The 17,367-nt window shown below is 39.2% G+C and overlaps 1 protein-coding gene and 1 pseudogene across 6 annotated transcripts; one reads left to right on the top strand and one right to left on the bottom strand.

Moving 5' to 3' along the window:
• Positions 1–2,692: 2,692 nt before the first annotated feature.
• On the bottom strand, positions 2,693–4,135 carry LOC138606233 (ammonium transporter Rh type B pseudogene; annotated as a pseudogene).
• A 1,487-nt stretch (positions 4,136–5,622) lies between these two features.
• Positions 5,623–16,804, top strand: arfgap1 (ADP-ribosylation factor GTPase activating protein 1). 6 transcript variants are annotated; one of them, XM_069678202.1, is made up of 14 exons: positions 5,623–5,823; positions 8,561–8,639; positions 9,084–9,193; positions 9,430–9,601; positions 9,964–10,064; positions 10,154–10,240; positions 10,344–10,458; positions 10,549–10,605; positions 10,731–10,763; positions 10,963–10,992; positions 11,607–11,663; positions 12,490–12,549; positions 13,066–13,121; positions 13,229–16,804. In XM_069678202.1, the coding sequence occupies exons 2-14, from the start codon at positions 8,580–8,582 to the stop codon at positions 13,566–13,568; spliced, it is 1,278 nt and encodes a 425-aa protein (XP_069534303.1). In that variant the 5' UTR covers positions 5,623–5,823; positions 8,561–8,579; the 3' UTR covers positions 13,569–16,804. The 6 variants fall into 6 exon arrangements, with proteins under 6 accessions (XP_069534303.1, XP_069534305.1, XP_069534304.1 ...); XM_069678204.1 differs by lacking the exon at positions 12,490–12,549 and having other exon boundaries at positions 13,072–13,121; XM_069678203.1 differs by lacking the exon at positions 10,963–10,992.
• Positions 16,805–17,367: the final 563 nt, after the last annotated feature.

Raw genomic sequence — 17,367 nt, forward strand, 5'->3', positions numbered from 1 at the left:
TCAACTCCTCACTTTAGCTCTACTAGCGTTACAGCGTAACTAACCCGACCTGTCAATGGAAGTTGCTGAAACATTGCTGTGATTGGTTCGGTTCAGATGTTGACAAACTTGCCAGGACCATCGCCGTTTGTTATTGACAGCTGATAGGCCAATCCTATTATTTTGTATTGGAGGGGGTGGGACATCTGTGTGTTTGATTGAATGGAAGTGGGAAGAAGCTCTCAAGTTCATTTATTGTCGTCTGATTTTTTGTACAGAGTCTGTGAACCACTTGGCGAGCTTCTAAAATCCAGGCCAATCCAGCTGCCGGTAGCTGTTGGAGACCCCTGAACTAGAGAATATTAGCTTTAGCTAGGTTAGCTAAAAGTTAATATTACCACTTGGTATTGTTCCACAATACATTAGAAAAAGCATAAAATCCTAGCTAGCGTTATGTTAGCGAGTAAATTCCTGCTAAGACACACTTTTTCCACAATTTCCCTACATGGTTGCTAGATGATGAATCCCACAGACTTTTGCAAATCTGCAGTTTTACTCTACCTCTATCACAAGGTCAACATTTGTGGTGAAGAATAAAATGTCCCAACGACAATCAAAAGGAGTTCAATGAGATTAGGTAGTGACCTGAATATGTCCTCAGGATGAATTGTCACTTTGGTGGCACTGTAATCTTTAATCCTGCGCCAACATGCAGTCAAAATTTAGCTGTCCAGTACGACATCACCATGACAGCATTTACACTGTTGGCATGTTAGCATGCTGATGTTAGCATATAGCTCAGACAACTGGTGTGCTTGAGTACAACCTCACTGAACTGCTAGCTTGTTTTGGCTGCGTGTAGCCCCTTTTAAAATGTTTAAATACAGTTATTGAGCGTTAGATATAAAATGATATATCAGTGTAAATAATGTGGAACCATCAATCTGAATCCGAAGTGAGGTCAGGTCGGTTCATCCCATCTTCACTTATCAAAGCCTAGTGCATTTATTTGTTGTAGGTCTAATTTCAATGTAGTCAGGGTGACAGCGGGGTGATCTTAATAAAGCTGATGATAGAAAATCGGAAAAAGGTCATATTAAATATGCTACAACCTCTTTACACTGCGATCTGTGTACTTATTTTGTATCCAATGATTGTCATCTGTAAACACGACACACTGTCAAGGAAGAGGACATTTGTGAAGAGGATGTGATCAAATCAACAAAGTGTGTATCAGCACTCTGTAAGTTATACACCTTACACAGGACACAATTTACACGGACAATGAGTAGAACTCGCTCACCTATCATCCGTGATTAGATAAGACACTTAGTTGACCTTATCAGTAAATACAGGACACTGTGGTGAAATTCTTTAACCTTTGTAACCAATGACGAGCCTATTAATTCAAGATATCACAATGCGGCCTAGACAGCCAAACACCCTTTATCCTTTATGTATCGTCTCTGTGCTTAAGCACATATAAACTTTTTATGGACCCGATTACGTTGTTTATTTTAGATACCAATCTTGGTTGCAGCTTTGGAGACATTATGATTTAAAGAAACAGCTGAAGTTGCTGAATACTTGTTGACATCCAGAAAAGTTACAGGGGGACTTGGCATTAGGCACGTGTGTGTGTACGTTGGCGAGATAATGGTATCTCAGATGTTTTTACACTCTTCCGTATCAATGGTACTGTATATTAAAAACTGTCAAAAAACTTGAATACTTCATCACATTTTTAGAGTAGTTGCCTTGTTAACTGATAAAATGTTGTCCCATGTTGAGACAGAATGACCTCTCCTGGTATCTGGGTACTTGTTACCTCCAGTCATATAGTCCAAGATATTTCACTGCAAACATAAATTACTGCATCTGGAATGGTTTTGCACCAAGATGAATTCATTTATTCAAATGTACTTACAACAATAGCTTCAAATCATACATATTTTGTACATCAGATTATGCCTGTATAACCAAGTGGATGTGAGGACGTCAATTGGGAAATGTTCTATCCTAAAATAGTTCAATGCTCATTATTCTGTATTATCAGTTAAGAAGGGCGTGCTTTTGTACTCGGGCCGACAGACTTTAGAGCAGTTTCAGATTTTATATCACAGTGTTGCAGTGCCTCGAGATGCTCATTAAAAAAATGTTTTATGGTGTTCTTTTTGTAGCATAAGAAACAGAATGTTTTCACCATCTTTACATGCTCATCTTTGTGCTCATGTTCATTCTTTTTGGTGTATGTAGGCCTGTGATTAAATATGCAATACACAGAAGATGAAACATGTCAAATGCACATGCTGCGAAAAGCTAATAGCTTTTCATACTACAAGGACAATGTTGAACGAGTTAAAAAGGAAAGCACTGAGATAACAATCAAATGAAGTAATTAGGCAGATACATCAGTGTATTTTAAAATATTTATTTCAAATGGAATTTATAAAATACAAAATTATACATTTCATTACACATCTTCTTTACTAATAATTTACACTTTTACTTACACATTGTCACTTTACATAAACTCCAACTGCTACAATAAACAGCTTTTGCTAATACTTAAGAATTTTAATTCTCCAACAAACATAACCCACATTTATTACACTTGCCAACTACTGTGAAAAACATGTACATTTTGAAATAGTTGCATTAAAAGTTGATGGAAAAATGGAGCGACTCAGAGCGACCGCCTCTGTGTGACAGCTCAGACTTTGGTGTTGGAGCTAGCTTTTTCTTTTTCATCACTAATGGGGATTTGGAGATCTTCAGCTCTTACAAAGTCCGACGGCACGTCAAAGAAAAGCTCATCATCAAAGCAGTCCTTGTCAGAGGGGGAAGCCATGAAAGGCAGCTTTATGACCAGGCCTGTGAGCAGCCCGCCGACTGAAGATGCTGCGATGGTGGAGAAGATAGCCGCTAACTGGTAGAGAGCTTGTTCCTGCGCTGTGCGACCCAGGCCTGGTTTCAGCCCGGGGATAAGCGCCTGTAGCTCCAGCAGCTTTGGATCCCCCACGGGTGGAGCACGGTGGGAGAAGATCTGGTACATACTGGGCCCGTAGGTTTCCTCTGTGGCTAGAAGGATGGCACAGATCCCTGCTGTGGATGATATGAGGCCGGTGAGCCCGTGGAGGTTGTGAATACCACACTGGTCTTGGATCTTCAGGCGTCGGGCCAGGAACGGGGTCAGGTACCTGTATCCGAAGAAACATGCAGTGCAGCCCATCACGCCCAGAGCGTAGGCAGCTGCAGGGGAAATCATCATGTCCACAGAAGCCCCGACTGTTACACCTCCTGCCAGAGTCACATTCTGAATATCAGCCATCGTGAGCTTGCCTCTCTTGTTGAACACTGCAGAGAGAGCGAAAGCGGTCATAGTGGATGAGCTCAGACCGATAAAAGTGTGGAGAATGGCTCTGTGTTGATCGTCTCCCTTGATGGTCAGAGCAGAGTTGAATGAAGGCCAGAACACCCAGAGGAACAGGGTCCCCAGCACAGAGAGGATGTCAGAGTGATAACTGGTGACCTCTTTAAGATGTCCTTTATTCAGGCTGGGGCGGTACAGCACAAACGTGACCCCTAGACCAAAGTAGCAGGCAAATAGATGAATAAGAATAGAACCACCTGCGTCATTGATCCTGATGTACTTCAGCACGGCCCACTCTGTCACAGCAAAGAAGGGGACCTCCAGCAGAGCCATGACCAGGAGCTGAACAGGACTGGTCTTCCCGATCACGGCTCCAAAAGAGATAAGGACCACAGCGCAGGCGAACTCTGCATTCAGAAGGTTGATCACTCCCAGGTGGATTTTGCCATCATAGTAAAACTGGAAGTAGCCCTGGATCAGGATGGCCCACTGGATTGAAAACGTAGCAGTGAGGAAGTTGAAGACCATCCCACTGAAGCCGTAGAATCTGAAGAAGCCCAGCAAGCAGCCGAAGCCGACGAAGATCATCACCTGCACGTCTGCAAAGTAGGGATAGTCTCTGTACAAGGAGTTGTCCATCGGGTTGGTTTCATTCGTTTGCAGTTTAGCGTTTGCATTGTCGTCATACGTGACAAAAACAGAATAAAGAACTAAAATGACAACCTCCAGCACTAGCACCAGCACTGGCAGGCGCACCCTCAAACTTGTAGATGCACTCATGATGATCTCTACTCACAGTTGCTCCCACTGCTGCAGCAACACTCCTTTTATACCTCTATTTTATCTGATAACAGCCACTAATGGCATTAGGTAAGGAGCATAACCCCACACAGGACACTGTTATTTAACACCTCAGCACATCTGTGTACACTGCACTTTAATCCCACGGGTTCATCAAAATTACCTTACCTCTATTTCTCATCAAGGTCTTGTCTGAAGTAAAATGTCTCAGAGTTAATGTCACATAATTTATGGGCAAAAAAAAAAAGGATTTATGAAGACACTGCATTTAAAAAGCTTAATAAAAGCCAAATAATTCTGACTTATAATGTGGTCAAACTCTGCAGCTCAGTTTTCTCATCTTTAACTTTTGGTATATAAATTATAACTTGCAGTGCCTCTGAGAATTATTATTACAGTGTGTTTACTGCTCAAATTATGTAACACACAGAGTAACAGTTTAAATCAAGGCTTTAAAACGTTCTTAATGATCCAGGTGCTTATACTTCTCTAAAAGGTCTAATGACAGAAACAGTGCATTTCCTAAACTGAGATATCAACACTAAAAAAGCCCATCTCATCATACCAGAGCCCAAAGTAAGATCTGTTTTGTCGGAATGCCAGCCAAAATAAATGTACAGATGATATAAAAGGTAAAAGGTACAGAGTACTCGAACAAAGTACAGAGAGTGATGGTCTTTGTCGGGCATTATCGGTTTCACCCAATCCATCATCTTGACCTTATCATAATTGTGTGTGAAGGATCAGTAAAATATTAATAAAAGATAGCCTTAATTGAGTTCAGTTATATGGACTCATACTGTAAATCAATTAATAAAGCTGTGTTGGCATTGACTCATGGCTTACTTAATTCAACTCATTAAAGCTTCTGTGTGGAACTGTAAAAATGTAAACAAAGGCACCGTGCAGTTAATCACTTTGTCTGACACCTACCCCTCGCCAGCGGTTTCAGGCATAAAAAAATCTTGTTGCTGATGGTCTGTTTGCTTTTGTAGGTCATGTAGAGTAATCAGAATTAATTTCAGTCTGTTTCATAACCATCGAAAAAATGCTCACAGGAGCTTTAATATTATTAGCAACACATTTGCATTTTTTGCTTTTATCATGACAAGTCAAAATATCGTAAAAGGCCTTTTGGGAGTTGTTAGATAGTTGGATATTAAAGTTTGGCTGAAAAAAATGCAATTTACTGCTTATTCTGCCTTAAAAAATAAACAATTTTTAAGATTGGCCATGAAGACATGGTTGCAACACTTATTTTTGATTTTGTGGATTTTTAATAAGTGCTCCTTTCTATACTTTTATGTATATTAAGGCCTGGTTTACTTACACGTTCACTCTCCAAAGCAGTGGAGGCAGCAGAGTAAAAAGAAAAAAATACTGAGAAGGAGGGAGAAAAATAAAACTCGTAGGCTGGGAGTATGACGAGAGGAGGAAGACAAACTCCCATGATGCTTTGCACTGCCAACGTATGCAAACAGGAACATGGCTACCGGTGTTTAACATCAGCAGTCCACCGTTTTAATACACGTCTGTCGGCCTCTCACAGCCTGTGACAGTAATAATATTTGCTGAGCCTCCGCCACAGAAGACAAGCCTTCGTAGAGTTTATCGGCGGAGCCAGCAGACCCTCTGAAAACAGCGTCTTCGTTAGCATCAATCACAGACAGGTAACGGTCAGTGGACTCGGTCCACAGCTAGCCTTAGCATAGTCATTAAACGCTAGATGCTAAATCATTTCACTAAGGAAAGAGCAAATTGCTAAATTTGTCATCTAGTGAACCAGGTTTGAACGATTATCTGAAGCAGTCCGTCGCAACGTTACCTTAATTGTTTAGATGTATATTGTTAATTGTTCACGTAACTCTGTGTATGACATCTTTAGCTAGTGTCTGTAACGAGCCGAGGAGCGTTGACACGACTGCAATTTAATGAGTAAACAAGAACTACTTTTAATATTAATGATTTAATTTCCTTAAGACACAGGCGTATTTATATCCTGACATGCATTACCAACACGTTATTTAACTTATTATCATATAATAATGGGTAGTTGCATTTAGGCCTTGCTTTGATAGAGTCTTGACAGAATAAAATGGTACATCTGATTAGCTTCAGCAGCTAGCCACCTTGCTGTTGATGACAAAAATTACAGACTGTGCAACAGACCATATTCCTGGTTTGAAGGATGTATTTTAACTTGCCAGTCGATTGAGACTTTTCTCAGCTAATATTTTCTCTTAGTTTTACCTGAGTATCTGTATGGATTTGTACAGAGGGCCTCTCTGTAAAACATCACACCTGTCTGAGAATAAACACTGATACAGAGGTTGTACTGTATGTTGTACTGATCCAGTGATTTTTGGATTGAAACGTCAGTTTCTATAAACTATTTCTGAACTGATTAAATGGAAAGGTATTTAGTGATCATTATATCATTTTAAGACAATATTTTTTGCTTCTGGACAGTTGGTCCAACAGACTCAGTAATTTCAACCTCTCAACTTGTTTAGACATGACTGCAGCCATGTCTTAAATCACTACTTTGAGCTACTGCCCTCAGGGGAACAGTATGCATTCACAGTGCAAAGAAAACCTATATAAAAAACCATTTGTCCCTTTAAAAATCAATGAGAACTGACAGTATTTTAAGCTAGCCTGGTTTTCAGCACACTGCATGTTATACAGTATGTGCAGAGTTAACCCTGATTCAATCCTGGTCCAATCCAATCCACCGTCTATACATGGTGCTTCTTTTGGTGAAGCTTTTGTTGTGTTTTTATGTAGATTTATTTTAATGTAATATAATTTCAATGTTTAAAATATGGCTTTGGCTTTATAGACATCCTATAAGTCCTGTTTATGTTTTTAAGTTTGTTAGGATGACTTAAAACATCTGTCCAGGGACTACAGATGAAAAATAGCCTCTTGGCTAACTCTGGCACATTTACAGCAACATTCCTGAATGTGCACTGCCCTGTTAAATAAACTAATATATACATACATAAATAAATAAAGAGCAATTCAAATTTGGTTTTTAATCTTTTCATGAGATTGACAAACACAAAAAATATTTTAATATTATAGACTATTACCAGGCTTTGACAAACGTGGCTGCTCCAACTCAAATTCATATGTTAAAAAATGGGAATGACAGCATACATCTTTATGAATGGGTGTAGGTCCATTTAAGCTGAAGACATGATTGATGCTTTACCCTTTATTCTTAGATGGTAATAAATGTTTGTTGGGTTTGTTTGTTTAATCTGTTATACGTGTAGGTAGAATTAAACCTCTTTATAGAGGACATTATGACATATCACAGTCAGAAAAGCACAGATGTAAAACATAAAGTAAACAAAGACTGAGTTCTATTGAGCTTGCTGTTATAGAGCTTTTGTTAACATTATTACTAACAGCTGTGTTTTTTTGGCATCGGCTCTGACAAAGGTCTTTGTCTTAGATGCAAAATAAGTTAGGGATTACCTTCAGCTGTGATAGTGTACCCATGGCACCATCAATACTGTCTTACTGTACTGGTATTTGCTTCAATAATAAGCAATCACTATACAACAGATGTTGGTCGGAGGTCTGTACAACTTGCTGCTGACTTGCTGTGGTGTCACAGTGTCATTGACAACAATAACCTTATGTTCAGTGTTTGCAGAAATACCTTTTATTCTGAGATGGTAATAGGTGTGTGGTGGACAGGGTCATAACCTGAGATATTTTTAAAATGATGAAATGTATCATTCTAATCTTGATTAGACGATCAAAACATTTCAAACCCTACTCACAATATTTAATGATATACAGGATTCCATATTATTAGAGCCTCCACATCAGCAAACAATTAGCAGCATAAGCTAATATATAACAATTTAAGAAGAAAAACCTTTTTTGATTCATCAGCAGTAACCTGCGGTCTGATGATTATTTAGCTGACTTTCTGTATCATATTGGGAAGGTTTTACTGCATTTTTTTGTCACTGGGTGCTGCCTGCTGCTTTGTGTCACTTGCCAGACGAGACACAGTTCATCTCTTACAAGCCTGCTGTCAGTGGAGCAGGTCCAGGTTGGTTTTAGATCAAATCATCTGAACTGTTTCTCTTACTGCTCTCCAGCTTTTGAAGAGACTGGATGAATTCAATGTCTCACTTCTATTTTAGGGCGGATTAGGGTGGGCTCTTGAAGAGAGAGTCCAATAAGATTATGTGATGTCAGCATTTGAAGTGTCTGATACTGATATGATTTTATTATATTCTGGGACATTCCTTCAGCATGTAGTTTGGTACCTTAACTTAAATCGAGCAGAAGTCCTTTAAGTATAATTTTCTGTTTAGAATAGATATACTATAATATAATTTGATATCTAAATATTGTAAATAATATAAACCTCTATGACAGTTTTTCAGTGTGGGTCATCATGGCGAGTCCAAGGACCAGACGAGTTCTGAAGGAAGTGAGAACCCAAGAGGAGAACAATGTAAGTCTTTATAGCAAATTATTCATGCGGCTAACTTTCACTTCTTTGTAAAAAAAAATAGTGTCACCTCACTGGAACTTCCAAATACACAAAACAAGTAGCAGGTGTTTGGGAGGCTTGTAATGTAGCACCTTCCCACTTTCACAAAACTTCCCTGCTTTCATCCCTGTTCAAATAAATGGTGGGAGTCATTTTAGTTGTGCATTTCTCTGCCAGTGGACATCTTGTTGGCCTGAATCTTTGGCAATAACAGGAGGACAGATTAAATGTCTGCCATCCTAAAAATAAATGTATTATATAAATAAATGTACTTTTAATTTTTATATTATCTAAACAAAATACTTATAGCTACATTTTCATCTTTATGTGCAAAAAAAAAGGCTTGAAAAAAAGTGACCAGATCAGAAAGTTGATTAATCATACCATCATGTTGTTTTCTTTCAGCTATGTTTTGAGTGTGGAGCATTTAATCCTCAGTGGGTCAGTGTGACCTACGGCATCTGGATTTGTCTTGAGTGCTCTGGAAAGCACAGGGGTCTGGGCGTCCATCTCAGGTAAGAACAGTGGCAGGTTTTATTGTGTCAGACGTTAGGGGATGGCATTGAGGGTTACATGTTCCTTGTTGTACATTTTTATCATTTGTATAAACACACTATAAAATGAAATAACAAAGAGGAAACACTTTTACATGAACTTCTGTCAAGTGCAAAACATTATACATATTTCATCAATTGCCACTGACATATTACAGCCTGTAATGATACATTTACGTCTTCTGCCCTGTCTACAGTTTTGTGCGCTCTGTCTCCATGGACAAGTGGAAAGATATCGAGCTTGAGAAAATGAAAGCGGGAGGAAATGGAAAATTCCGTCTGTTTCTTGAACTCCAGGATGATTATGATCCCAGCTGGAATCTTCAGGAGAAATACAACAGCAAAGCTGCTGCACTCTTCAGAGACAAGGTGTGATGTGCAGACCCGACACATCTATGATTTAAAGACCAGAACTATATCCATCCTACATAGTTTACCTTTAGTACTAAGTTCTCTGTTTGTTCATTCATTTTAGTTATTTAGCTATTCATCAATAGTCAGTAGTGTTTCCCCATTATTAATGTTGAAGCTATAAAGACAAATAAAAAAAGTAACAAGTGAATATGAAATGGAGCAAAATGGACCAAATAGAGAACTTGATTTTTAACTCCTAGTTTCTAATAATCTATTAATATCTTGAAAATAAAAGCTTGTCACAGCATCATCTAGTTTGAATGAGATCCTGTGCGATTGCTAACTAACTCCCTCTCTTCTGACTTTGTATGTGACAGGTGGCAACTCTAGCAGAGGGTAAGGAGTGGTCCATTGAGACGTCCTCTGCCAAAAACTGGACATCTCCTCAACCAAAGACCAGCCTTTCATCCTCTCACCGGTAAATGTGAAGGACAGTTTTGACCTGCTCAAGCTGTGTGTAATGCCAGAGAACAAGACAGGTGTCAAATTCATGTGTCTGTCTTACAGCTCAGGAGGACCCGGACAGAGCTCGGCGAAATCTAACGACAAAGCTTTTGAAGACTGGTTGAGTGACGACGTTAACTCTTATCAAAGGTGAGAGCCTTGAACTATTTATATGTCCTTCACTAAGACACGTTTCTGTTGTATTTTCAAAGTGACATGTTTTTAAATGTATATTTTTTTAATGCCTCTTCAGTGGAGGGGGTTACAGCGGGAATCAAGAGAATCGTTACGTTGGATTTGGTAACACGGTGACCCCAGAGAAGAAGGAGGATGACTTCATTAACAATGCCATGACTTCAATTTATTCAGTAGGTCTCTTTGTGTATCTTTTAACTGAATCATACTTACTGTTGTGCTTTTCCTGCCCTCTGACAGGTTTGTTTCCTTTTTTCTTCTAGGGTTGGAGCAGTTTCGCTGTTGGAGCTAGCAAGTTTGCTTCTATTGCTAAAGATAATGTAAGTGTACGCATATGATGCTGTCTCATAACTTTGCGGCAATCAGCTTGAGTCAGAATTTCTGCATAAAAATACATTTTAAAGATACTTTATTTATTTTTTTGTCATTATTTCCTTTTATTCAGACAACTAAACTGGCTAATCAAGCAACCCTTAAGGTAAGATAGTCATTGGTAACATGTTTCCTGTACTGCTGATGAAGGGATTTGTTTGGGGTTTCTTTCTTACGGGAATTAAGCGAGTGTTCACACAGTGTATGCCATTTTGCTCGGTAAATCTCTTATAATGTAAAGTAAACTCTGAAGCTGTAATAACTGTGTTACTACTTTAATATCTCTTTGCCTTCTCTGGATGTAGTTAAGGGGCTATAAAGCACCCCCAGAACCGGTAAAGCAGATAATAGGTGCATGGCGCTTTTTCAGCATCATGTTTTTGTTTCTTTTATTCATAAAACTCACTTTTTGTATTTTTATTCAGCTTGTCAGTTTCTTTGTTTTTCCACACAGTTAAAAGGCAAAATGGTGAATTCACATGCTTGTGCTTGGATGCACTAACACAAGGCGTTGAGTTTGTTTTGGTACATGTACTTTGAGTTTATGGATAACCTGTGAAAGACAGTTTGTAACTGTATTATGTGGCGGGGACAATAGGTTATCCAGTCATGCATGACAGTTTTTGTGGTGACTGCTAACAGAGCGCTAGAGGTGTTATGGCTCGGAAAAACAATTACATTTCAGCACACAGTTGGCACAATCCTAGAGAGAAATCACAAATTAATAATGCAACATTGGAGCCAGAGTAAAAATATAACAGTCATGTTGTGCTGTACGCTGATGATGCCAGTTTGTTGAACCATTGCGCCCTCTAGTGCTCGTTCAGTGTCATGGTGAATGGGAATGATCAGCCACCTCATGCAGAACAAGCAGCTCAGTGTCTTGCTCTACTGTGAATGTTAAACTGTGTTTCATTCAAGTGCATTCTCCCCTCTGACTTCCAACTAGGCCACAGAGTTAGGACAGACATTAAATGAGAATGTTATCAAACCCACCCAAGAAAAGGTAACATTGATGTTTGAAGTTGTCCATTTGGTGGTGGAATAGAGCGCTTTAGAAAAACAATAACAGCTTCAGATGTGAATGTGCTATTTTCTACACTGCCTGTCTGTTGCCAGTTTATCTGCTTTATGCCAGCTTACATTAAACGACAAAAAGCTTAGTTTGAAGGATGCAGAACAAAAATCAGAGCTTTGTTTTTTTCTCCCGGTGAGTGACTCAGCCGAGGGATTTGCAGAAGCTGACAGCTGTGAACTGTTTGTTTGGGATCAGGTGTGAGTGTGTGTGAAAACTCTGCACAGTCACTGGACAAAGCTTTAAAGCACATGTAAACACTTTTAGGGCCAAAGTCTTTGATCAGATATTCTGCCTCACTTGAAGGCATTCAGTTTTCACTCCAGTGTTTTATAAATCGCAATAATTTTGGCTTTTATTGAGACCTATTGAGTCATGTGTAGCTATAGGAAAACATGCTGATGGTCTTAAATAGAAATACATGAAGATAAGATATTAAAGCTATTTGATATAATGTAAAGCTTATTGTCTTCTAATGTACAGTTGGCATTGGTAATTTAAGGTGCTATAGTATGTGCTTTTGTAACACTGCTCTCACTCTTTTAACGTTTTAACTGCACTCTTTGTCTCTTTGTGAATAACCTTCTGTTGGGCTCAGACTGAATGTCAACGTGTTGATTTATCAGCCTCTTTAACAAAAAGCCAATCACTTGTCTCACAATCAAAAACAAGCTTTCGCTCACCGTCTGTTCTGTTTGACTGAATATGTGGAAGGAGATTGTCTTATTAGTTTCTAATAATGATTTGGCTCATCCAGGTGAAAGATGGCAAATTGCTAGATGAAATGGCCGTCAGCATGTCTGGGCTGGCAACCAAGGTAGGATGGGCAGACCTCTGCCACGCCGTACAGATGCAAAACCAGTCTCCTGAGGCAGCGGCAGCATCTGTCCGATCAAACACGTCTCTGGTCGTTTCCAGGCCTCTTAGTGCAGATGTGCAAAAGCTGCACCGGCAGCATCTTAGCCCTCTGAGGAGGCTGGTTTTGCTGTGATGATGAATGTCTGAATAAAACTAATTAAATGTAATTTCTCATTTTTTCTTGCTGCCAATTTAAATCTGGTGGTGAGTACTCAGTAGTCAGCCTGTCTGTGTGCAGTTTTATTTTTACAGCCTCTGTGACTGTTGCTAAAAGTAAAATTGCAGCAAATTGATTTTGTGACGTTGTTTATTGTATTAAAGTTCCTTCAGTTATCACTAATAACACCTTAAGATGAGCTTTTGTATTCAGTTTTAGCTAATTAAGTAATGTATTAGTCATTCATTTCTCACAAGGCATGATTTCTTGAGGTAACAACTGCTAACTTTATCAGCTAAACGTCGCTCTCTCCTTCAGGTTCAGGGAGCTGGAGCAAAAATGGCAAACCTCTTCTCTGGAAAAGCAGAAGATGGGTAATACAAACAACTTCATGCAATTGAATTGAATTTTGTACAGTGTAATTTGACAATACAAAACATGAACTGTTGAAGCATTTCTTCATGTTTTGTCTGTGTCTCAGATCGACTGGAGAGAGCTACCAGAACATGGATGCCACCGAGGGCTATCAGGGCAGCTCGAGCCAGCCAATGGCGAAGGACTTCTGGGAAACCTTTGGCAGCAACAACTCCTTAAAGGCCAAGAAATCCCCCAGCAGCGACAGCTGGACCATCGCGGATAACTCTGCAAAGAAGAGCTCTGACAGTTGGGACAATTGGGGCTCTGAAGCAGCGTCAAACAACAAACACAGCACGGAGGAGAGCTGGGAGGCCTGGGACAACAACTGGGAGAACGCAGAGGGTAAGACGAAGAAGAGTCCCACGAAACCTGCCGAGGAGACCTGGGATAATGCAGACTGGTAGTGACCTCACAACCATACATCTTCACCTGATTCCTTCTCTGGCCTTCCCCCTCCGTCTCTCTCTCTCTTCATCTCACTGGCACTTTCAGGGAAAGAGCTGCCACAGCTCGGTTCCTGTCGATCCATTCAAAATATATTTATTATAAACCCAAGAAATTACAAAAGAAGCCCACTCAAAATTTGAGATAATTATGAAATGAATATTCTTAAAATGTACAACAACTATATTGACTTAACGTGTATTTTATTGTAAGATATCTTCATCAAAGGGAATCAAGATAAATCAGTGTAGATATGATCATAACGTGCTGCCTGGTGTCCTTACATGTACTACTCTTGTTGAAGGATAAGCCAGTGTTCATATTGCATCATGAGTTTAGTGATACTGGTTTCAAATTCACCTCATATAAGATGATGCATGAAACAAGATCTGAGATTGTAAATATGAATCCTTGTAGATACGTTATGATTGACTAAACACTGACATCATTATTTTCTTGGTCCAATCAAATAGATTTGTTCTGCCCTTTGATCTTTTGCACATTTAATTTTTTTGTTAACCATTTCAAACAAATTGGCTAATGTGGAATGAGTTGGGGCGAAAAACATTTTTGCAGTTTTACGTATTCATTATAATTTTTGTGTTTTAAATGTGCAAATGGTCAAGGGGTTTGAAAGCAGCTGCTTAGAAGATGGATTTGTTGTAACTAATCACATATATGAGTAATTGCCCCTCTATTAAATGGTTTAGATTGTTAAACATGTATTGTACACATGGTACCATAAAACTTAGCTTCTCCTTAAATGGATATTTAACTTAATATCAACGACCTGTTGAAACTAAGTGTGATTGGTCTAACTTTTTTCCATCTTGACCGTCTGTTAAAACAGTTCAAGGCCCAAACTAAGACTCCATTGACTGCTAAGGTTCAAGAGTTCTTTTGAAGACATCTCCAGCATCATGTTACGATTTGTTCGTTATGCAACTCCTCATTTAAATTCTAGCAATTCATGACATTGCTTCTTTGTTTACTCCCCAGCTGGAATTATATGTGTAATAATCCAAATGATCTGATTGGGGTGAAAACAGTAAAGCTAAAGTATCCCAGAAATTAAACACAAAATGAACTTCAGAAACATTATATTATTATTACGTGGCAGTTACGATACCTGCCAATACTCGACTGGGCGATAGGAGGGGAATTTATCCTAATAATATGCTATGTATTTGTTTTTTGTTTTTTTTCCCAGGCCATCTGTCAAAATAGAGTTCACACAGTCAGGGCAGGTTGTGTTTACTCGTCTCTGAGTGTTTTTACTCATGGGCCAGGCATTTTGACTTTATGACGACATACAACAGTGAGTAACGGCTCCTTATGAAAGACACTGCATCGTGTTGCCTGTGAGCCTTTAACCCGACCTCTAAAGAATCGACAGCTCATTGTAAATTTCATCTTGTATGAAGATACTATGAAGATAACTGCTCTCCACTCCTCTGTTATTGCACCTCTGGCCATTATGTATTGTGAGGACTTGGTGTCACACATATCTTCACACTCATGTTAACATCTCCATCATGGATGAGGCTCATTATTCACTGGACTCTCTGATGGTCACAGCTCTCAAACAGTTGTTATGAATGAATTTAATCAACCAAGCGCATCCTCCAGTTACATGAAGCGGCAGCTGCACTCACATTGATTATTGTAGATACAAATGTATCATGAAAAGGTAGGAATGGAGTCAGAGTTGAATTGGGCAAACTCTGTTCTCTTAAAATTCAAACAAGTTGTCGAGGTTTAGAACTAGGACAATGTTGCAGCACCTAACTTCCCTGTGTGGCCTTAATTTCCTCATATGTATTGTGACTTTATAAAACTGTAAATGGTTTCATTTGTTTCTACATGTAATAACCTACAGATGTTCAGCGTTTATAAACCATGCAAACCACTCCAACTAAAGTCAACTTGAATACACTTTTCCATCTCCAGGTTCGGCTTTGTATTTGTGTAGTGACTAATATCAGAAGACATTGACATGTTTGGTTTGCATGGGATTCTTTGAGGCTTGGTGTCTGTTATCATTGGCCAGTAGTCCCTTATAACTGCTCACAGAGCAGTGTACCAGTGCAATACAGATGCTGGATTCATGTTTGTTATTAAGGTGTATTAACATTTTTGCTGTACTTCTTTAGGCAGTACTCATTCGGGCCTCTTGATTGGTGAATATACAGTTGTACTATCGCAGGTGAAAGATAAATCCTGGGATCTTTATTCCATGTCCACTTCCTACCTCTGACCAGTTTTCAGTTTACTGCCAACTTTTTTTATTTTTATTAACCTTTCGACTTTGTTTTAAAGTAGACTTTGTAAGAGTAGTACTGGTTTGCCTTTGTCTAAAGAAGTATGTTAAAGCAAAGCAACAAAGACGAGTTTGATGTGTTCTCAGTCACGACACAACGATGTAAAGAAACGATCACTCCTGGAATATTTGTGTTGCTGACCCTCTGCAGTCACGTGCTCATGTATGGTGGTGTGTTACAAACCGTGAACAGCTGTGATCGCTGTGTGTTGATACTGATGTCAGTTTGCCTGTGTGTCTCTGATGCAGTGCGGTGTTCATGTCAATCACCATCAAAGATAATTGTTGCCCTCAGCTTCCCTGTATTACTGGAGCTTTATGATAGTTTGCTTTTTGTATGAATGAAAGACTTTAAGGGAAATATTGAAGCAGTCCAATGTCTGAAACATTGCCTATAGCTAAACCATAACACTTTTTATTGGTGAATGTCCTGCTGGGATTACTGCTACTGATTCATGGATAAACTGCAGAATGTGTAATTGACTTATTTGCATCCAGTACGTCTGACCCCGATGTAATCTGAACCCTAAATCCTGAACTTTAACTTTCAGAGCAGCAGTTGAGCTCAGTGTCTGTGCCTGTCGAACATTTGAGATTTGGTATGTCCGTGTTTGTTGATCCAACTATTCTGTCAGAAATACTATTTTTGATGTCATGCATGAGATGTAACGTGGAGCTAAAAAACATTCAGCTGTTGTTTCATTTTTGAAAGCTGTTTCCTCCAGTGAATTTCAGTGCAGTTGTCTGATTTTCCCCTTCGAGTTTCACCAGCAGCCATCCCCTGAGGTGAGCCAGTGTTACCTATTCAGCTGAGGCTGTGGATATTTTCCTGTACAAATGGTTTCTGTGTTCAATAAAAATGTATTGTGCTGTGAATGCAATGGAATTTTACTTGCTGCCCGCGTGGTGAAGAATCTAGACTCTTTAGTCACCCCTGGTTAGGGCCAGGTTTTTTTCAGCAGCCTACACATATAGGGGTAAAGAGCTGCTTATGGTAAATACAAAGTACCCATACTCCTTTAAAAAGGTAAAGGTTTTGAAACAAGCTACTAGCCGATTGTTACAACAGTTGCATCTATTCTGTTCCTGTGAATGAACACTGCAAGTCATGTCACAGATAGATGCATGTCAGACTATCGAATCATGCATCAAGTAACAAAGAACCTCAAGTACATGGGTGCACTGTGCTAGACTGCATGTTGGGTGTTGGGCCTCATGTTTATAGTGGAGGCTCTTCAGTCATACAGTGCTTCATGTGAACATATTCACATATGGCTTATTATAACTTCAAAAGCAGTAAATCTAAATATTTGTTGGAGGATAATGTTAAAGTATAAGTGGCCTGTCTTGATTGCACGGATTTAAAACAAAATGTAATGAAAGTTGGAAACTAAACCAGCGAATGTAAAAATGTACATTTCATTGTCCTTTGAAATACT

Source organism: Semicossyphus pulcher, unplaced genomic scaffold (genome assembly GCF_022749685.1).
Source record: "Semicossyphus pulcher isolate SPU_LCO1_2020_fin unplaced genomic scaffold, fSemPul1.0.p SCAF_3, whole genome shotgun sequence".
NCBI classification, from domain to species: Eukaryota; Metazoa; Chordata; class Actinopteri; order Labriformes; family Labridae; genus Semicossyphus; species Semicossyphus pulcher.